General features: G+C 38.9%; 1 protein-coding gene across 1 annotated transcript; it reads right to left on the bottom strand.

Annotated features, from left to right (window-relative positions):
• Positions 1 to 4609: 4609 nt before the first annotated feature.
• On the bottom strand, positions 4610 to 5620 carry LOC110944368. The gene is made up of 2 exons (XM_022186028.2): positions 5362 to 5620; positions 4610 to 5073 (listed from the first exon to the last, which is right to left on the bottom strand). Exons 1-2 carry the CDS (start codon positions 5618 to 5620, stop codon positions 4610 to 4612), a joined length of 723 nt encoding a protein of 240 aa, XP_022041720.2.
• Between the last annotated feature and the right edge of the window lie 1786 nt (positions 5621 to 7406).

A 7406-nucleotide genomic window follows, 5' to 3' on the forward strand; every position in this document is an offset into this window, starting at 1 on the left:
ATTCCATGCTATAAACTCTATCATTTCCTCTTGATTGGAGGATAGTGTTCCAAGATTCTAGGGCTGAATTCTTAAACAGATTCGAAGCAAACATTATTTTATCTTCTTCAGCACATTTGCTTATTTTCAGAACCGCCTCCGTTTTCTCTATCCAGCATAGAGCTGCAATGGGTCCTTCATTGCCCGAGAATTCTATTGGTTTGCAGGACCATAATTCTTTATAAGAACAACCATATGGATTGGTTCTTCTTCTTTTAGGAATGGGCGCTTGAAGTATGGGTCCATTGTTCACGCTGTGTTCAGGTTCAGTTGGTCGCTTACTGTTATGCTTACTTTTATTTTCAGCTTCCTTAACAGTTTGGATAATAAATGGCATTGCATCTATGATTCCTTGTGCCACTATATGTTGGATAGCACTATTATCCACTTGGCTTCCATTATTGTTGTTCGGATTATCATTAACCATGTTAATGTTACTCTGGTTATCGTTATTCAGATTATCTTGATTTCCTTCGTCGGCCATCTGAATTTTTAAACATTTACCACATATTAATATCACAAATAATATTTGAACATAGTCAATCACATGTCACACACTTTTAGTGAAAAGCATCGAGCATTACGACTTTTACTCTTTCTTATAGTATGCATCTATTACACATCAGTACTGGAATTAAAATTACAATATCGACTAAAATGTAAAGCTACAATACTAGTAATATGCATCCGTAGTTTTTTTTTTTTCTAACACATATACACATATTTTATTATTATATTATATTATATTATATTATATTATATTATATTATATTATATTATATTATATTATATTATATTATATTATATTATATTATATTATATTATATTATATTATATTATATTATATTATATTATATTATATTATATTATATTATATTATATTATATTATATTATATTATATTATATTATATTATATTATATTATATTATTACTACTACCGTTTCCACCATCACATTCATGGATATGGATTCATCCAAAAATTCGTATTGCGCTCATCGTATTTCCATACGAGATGCTCTCCCACCTGTCTCATTCTCTCACTGCTTTCTAAAATTTCCTCACCGAAAGTCCTAAGTTCTTGTACGTTTTCTGCACTCATTGGGGGTGCAGGTTCTAGGATTGGGTTTGAAATATGGGGTGCGGGTTCCTGGTATGGGGCCTGGTATGGGTAAGGATTTTCTAAGATCTGCCTAATGTATGCATCATTATCGTAATAGGGATCTTAAGGATCTAACCCTGGGTAGGCTCCTAGGTTGGGCATAGGCACATTTTCCTGTATCGGGTAGCGTTGCACATAGTCCCTAACATCATCCCACCAGGGGTCATAATTGTTTGGGTCTAGGGGATTTGGTGCAGATACCCTAGGTATCTCCTTCAGGTTGAAATCATGCATTTCTATTTGGTTTGCAGGGTTTTCTACTTCCATGGGTTGATCAGGAATTGGTGGTTGTGGTTGGGGTGCTAGCATTTGTTCCAGGTTTGGGTTAGCTGCAGTGGTTGCTAAGATATTGATATTAGTTATACCCCTATTAAGCATATCCTAGGCATATGCATCGGTTTCTCTTTTGGCTGCGGCTAACACTCGTTGTTCCTGTAACTTTTTCATAGTTTTCTACGCTCGTGTGCTCCCCTACTGAACCATCCCCTCTTTTTCTGAGGAAATGGCTCTTCAGACTGAGCCTTAAACACAAATATTCCTTCTTCCGTATCAGCAGAGTACCTCGAGAGGGTAGGCTGAGAAGAGGAGGTGCCTTCGCTTCTAGGCGAACCAGACAATTGACGATACGCGTCAAATGGTCCTTGGTCGCTCATACTGTAAACTAACAGATAGTCAGATAACACATAACAAGAAAATACAATTATGCACGTATTTCCGTAATTTATTTCCTAACACTTTGAATTTTGATGTCAGCAGAACACTTCAGTGGCTGAATCAGTGGCATAGCTCTGATACCACCTTCTGTTGCAGCCCCCGATCCCAAATTCCCGGGAACGGGCGGCCGTGAGCCAGTTCTGGTGGTATCTGGTTATTATCAAATTTGGCAACGGAAATTTTCATCAGGATCGTAGTTAGGAAATATTTTATCAGAGTAAACCACCACATTTTATAACATTAAACACATGGGTAAAACCCAAGTTTTCAGTATACACGCTTTTATAGGAATAAATCCTATTTTATTTAACAAAACATCTACTTTATTCTTAGGTAAATTTATTGCCACTTTTTCCAAGCCTTCAGTGCTGTCCAGCTGGCTTCTATTTAGCTTTCACATTTTGTTACCTGAAACGCGTTTTAAAAACATTTTGTCAGTGGGAAATACTGGTGAGTGAATCCCAGTTTAATCAAGTTTAAGTAAAAAGTCACAGTGTATAGTATTGAGGGCACATCCGCAATTACATTTGTTTCCTAGATATAACAATTAACATCAGTGGTACTGTCATACTCAGCTTGTGGAAATGTTACTCCTTGACCAAGTGGTAACAAATTTTGTATACAAAACCCCAACATACCCACTATAATTGTATTCTTACAAATACTCAATAACTGTTATTCGCATGGAAAAAGTATTTAGGGTTTTGTAAAAACAATAAAAGGTTTTCAAAAAGTGGATCAACTCACATTGCTGTCTTAGGGTTTTCAGTAAGGATTTCCTGGGAGTAATCTATAATTTACACAAATGCACGTGCGTTAGTATAATAACTCAATTTAACATTAGTAATACTCTCCCCGAGACGGCATTCCAACGACTACGTCGGGCAGAACCACGACAGCCATTACGGAACCCTAGATCAATCGGGCGAAGTATCTAATTCGTCTCCAGGGGTTATAATACTTACATCGTAGTAGAACCTCGCTATTTAGGGGCGTATTTTACCCGGGTATTATGCCTACTACAAGAAAATTGAGAGAAAGAAAGATTTCTGAACGATTCTCGACTGAAATCCGATGGCCTCTATTTATAGGGCCTGATTTCAGCTTTTACGCGGCCCGCGTAAGTGTAGACAAGGGTCTACGCAGCCCGCGTTAGACATGGTCAACATTGTAGCTTAGCTGGGTCAGCGACTAGACCTGCCGGGTGTTGGGCCACGTGGCCGCACCGGGCTGCGCCACCTTTTAAGTTAACGTGGCCCGCGTAAGGGTTAAGGGTCCTCTACGCGGCCCGCCTAAACCCCAAAATTGATTTTTAATTAATTTTTAATAATATTTAATGTATTCGGGGTCTGTTTTCGCGTATGGGGTGTATTTGAAGACATATTGGGACATTTTAAATATTTTTAGGGTGTCTGAAAAATTACGGGGGTGTCGGTTTTCTTGAGGATTGTTACAGGTTTGGTTCGAGTTTGTTAAATGTTGCATGAAAAACACCTAACATGCCACTGTGTGCTACTGTATGTATGTTCAGTCTTGTATGATGAAATCTATAAACGATAATCATAAAGGACCCTGATGTTTGGACACTAAGGGATTGCAAATCCTATTTAAACCCTATTTTAACGTAAACACTTACATTGAGGTTATGTGCAATGTACCTTAGGTCGCGTGTAACGGACCTAACCATTAATTAACGCTAGAAGCACATTATCAAACCGAGCAAACCAAGGTTAGTTCACTGCTCTTTTCCCAAGCATGCATCCCGGGAAGGGATATCGGGTAACGTTTTCATGGAAGAATGCCAGGTTAACGGGATGTTTTTTATTACTCAGTTTCTATCATATAAGACCCCTTACATCTACCGATAGTTGTCGGGAAGGCAACGAGGTATTTAGTTGATAGCGCTATTAGGTTTGGCACCCTCACACCGGGCCGGAATGGACGGGCGTGAACTATTTACCTTGACCACTTGACCAATGCTTTGATAGAGGCATTGGGGTTTGGGCAAACACATCTAGTAGCCACATACGGTCGTTAGATACTCGATAAGGACTTGCTATCTGGGAAGTGCTGGAGTGGTTGTGGGTCGAGCCTCTTAGATATTTGTTACGTTGACTCTAAACTCATGTTTTGGAAACAATTGAATTACATTTTATGTTATGCTTCCGCTGAATACTTAATTTGGTTTAACTTATGGTTTGGATTTATATTTGAAATGAATGGAATGTTTTATTAATTTATGAGTTCAATGTGATTGGTGGCTTGGATCCTGGTACGTCGCACGTCTCGCTGGGGTTTCCGCATGTGGTATTTTGGGGGTGTGACAGGAGTGGTTAGATAATTTGAACATGTAAATTTCCAAATCATCAAATCAAACAGTGCAACGTCATTTTACCTATTTTGTTTACTTATTGCTAAAAAATGTTGACGGTGGTTAGACATTTGGAATAGGTAAACTATTTTTTTACTTTTTTAAGCTAGTATATTTAATATTTAAACATGTATTTTAACATAATAAATGTAGAATAAATTAAAAATAACATTACATTAAATTATAATCAACTAAAATTACCATAAATTGAAAAAAATAAAATTACATTAAATTAAAATAAATTAAACTAGTCTTCGTTCGAATCAACCAACAGGAGAGGTAAATCTTGACTTGCGAGATGATTCATAAGATCGTGTTTTAGTCTCTAATGTGTGTCTTCATCCATCAGCTCGTCCAACACCGTATCGTCTAGAGCGGGCTCGACCAGAGGATCCCAAATTTGTACCGGTGCTATCGCGTTTCCGTCGTCTTTTAAAATCATGTTGTGTAAAATAATACATGTGTACACAACATTCCTAATTTTTCTAACGCTACTTGCTCGCATTGGCCGACTCAATACACCCCATTTCGACTTTAAAACACCAAAAGCATGTTCGACGTCTTTTCTTGCAGCCCCGTGTTGCCTCTTGAACTTCTTTTCGTCTACTTCGTGAGGGCATGGGATCGATTTCACAAACACGGACCATGTTGGGTAGATTCCATCCACGAGCAAATAACCACGTTTGTATAAATGGTTATTAACGTAAAATGGACATTTAGGAACGGTTCTATTTTGTTTCGTTAAAAATAACGGAGATTGTTGTAGTACATTGATATCGTTTTGTGAACCTGGTGGACCGCAAAAAGCATGCCAAAGCCATAAATCTTGAGATGCAACCACTTCGAGTATAACAGTCGGGTATCAGTGATCTCCTCACATATACTGTCCTCGATACTTTGTGGGACACATTCGCCAAACGGAATGGGTGCAATCAAAGCTACCAAACATACCTGGAAGGTGATATTTTTCCTCATTAGCTTCGTATAAAAGTGTCATGTTGTGGCTTGTCGGTCTACGTAAGAACTCCAGAGCCTATATTTTGCAAACCGTGTTGCAAAAATATTCTAGGCACTCACGGGAAGTTCTTTCGGCCATATGCAAGTACTCGTTGTTCTCGTCTGGAGTGCTACCAGTTGCGAGTTGTTTAATAGCCGATGTAACCTTTTGCAACGATGTAAAGCCCTTCCTACCATGCGCATCGAAGGCCTCTTGAAACCACGAGTCGTTCGCTTCCACGTCGCTCACAATTTTTTGAAACAAACATTTCGACATGCGGAACCTATGCCGAAAAATATCTCCGTTGTATTTCGGGTCTTCGACAAAATAATCCGCCATGAGTGTCTCATGCCCCACCTCACGTTGACGTTCAATATATCTCCTTCGGTTAGATGTGTCCGTGTCTTGAAGTTTGCCTTCTTCGATGAGATTTTGAAAAAAAAAGAATTCTACTATCGGATGATTCGTCGCTACTATCGGGTGGAAAAAACAACGGGAGTTCATCCGCCATTTTTGTTTTGGAATGATTGGGTAAAAGTTTGGTATTTTTTTGTTGGGTTATTGGATTTTATCACCCCCAACTATCGGCCTTTGGCCGTTGCCACCCACAACCAACACTTTGACACCCGGCACCCCCAACTTGACTTTTTATTTGCATTGGCACCACCCAGTTAAATCTGCTCTAACTTTGTTAGTTTTTTGTCCGACGTGGCACAATTTTGCTGATGAGTACATGATTACGTGGCTCGTGATGTATTATATCCCTTCTCTCCTTTTATAACACAGAAATCCCACAAAGGTATAACCAACCTTTTCTTCTCAATATCACGATTCTTGATTCAATTAACCATCAACGAATTCTGTTTCAGGATTAAGTTCCTATTGTTTAAAGTTTGAATCGAAGGGAAATGCTAAACAAGAACGAATATGACCACTTCATGAATTCCGGTCAATCTTCAGGGGATGCCGCAACACATGAATATGAACTTGAGTTGATCTCTGATTCGTCAACCATGATTGAACCCATTAAATCTCCTCCTTCGCCGCAACAACCTACGCCCTTGAAGTCAAATGACAAATTAGGGCTTTCGGAGCGTGCTTTATCCGCTGCTGGCGCCGCCGTCCTCTCCGCCGATATCGTTAAGCCTCTTGATGTCGTCAAGGTATGCAACTTTAGGGCTTATGTTTTGCTTCTAATGTTTTTATTTCGATAAAATCCAAACCGACGTCGTTTCGGTTTTGTCAAAACCTTAGCTTTGATATACCGCTACTGCCTCCTGTATCATCAATCATCTACTTGGAAACATTATATTGCCGGAGATTGATATGTTAAATGGTTTGATAACATCATCGACGGCTAATTTACCGCCAAAGTTTAATATATCTAGCAGCATTTCGCCGTTTCGGTTGCATCACACTGGCAGGATCATGGAGAGTTTAAACGTGGAGCAGTAGCATTGGATGGTTACGGAAATACGACGTCGGTTGAGTATTCCGATTTGCCAGAGAAGATGACTGATGGTGGAGTTGGTACAATGGAATAATTGTATGGATCAAGCATTGTTCGATTTAACTTGAACTTTTGATTAGTCATTGTTGTGGTGGTCGTGGCAGGAGGTTGTGATGGTAGGAGGCAGGTCATGGTGGTAAGATGCAAGTCCAGGTGGTGGTAGGAGGTGGTAGGGGTGATGGTGGTGGTGGTTTTTAGGGTGAGGAGAGAGGAAGGGTGGAGCTTGGGGTTTTTTTTAATCAGATTTGAAAAGGAAAACAAGTTTTTAAGAAATATATATATATATAATATTTTACACCTCAGCGTGACATGTCATCAAAAACCAGCCACATCATCAAAAAATGGCCACATAGGATAAAAAATCTAACTGAGTTAGTACTCAGTTAACGATGTGGTGCCATCACAAACGAAATGTCAAGTTGGAGGTGCCGGACGTCAAAGTGTTAGTTGGGGGTGATTAAATCCAATAACCCTTTTTTGTTTGGTTTGGGTATGAATTTGAGTGTGTTTGGGTATGAATTATGTTTGGTATTTATAGTTAAATTTAAAAAAAAAAAATTTGTTTTGAATGGCTATATAGCCGTTGAATGTCTCCAACGGTCACATCTTTAACAT

The sequence above is a fragment of the Helianthus annuus genome, chromosome 6 (genome assembly GCF_002127325.2).
Source record: "Helianthus annuus cultivar XRQ/B chromosome 6, HanXRQr2.0-SUNRISE, whole genome shotgun sequence".
In the NCBI taxonomy this organism is placed as follows: domain Eukaryota; kingdom Viridiplantae; phylum Streptophyta; class Magnoliopsida; order Asterales; family Asteraceae; genus Helianthus; species Helianthus annuus.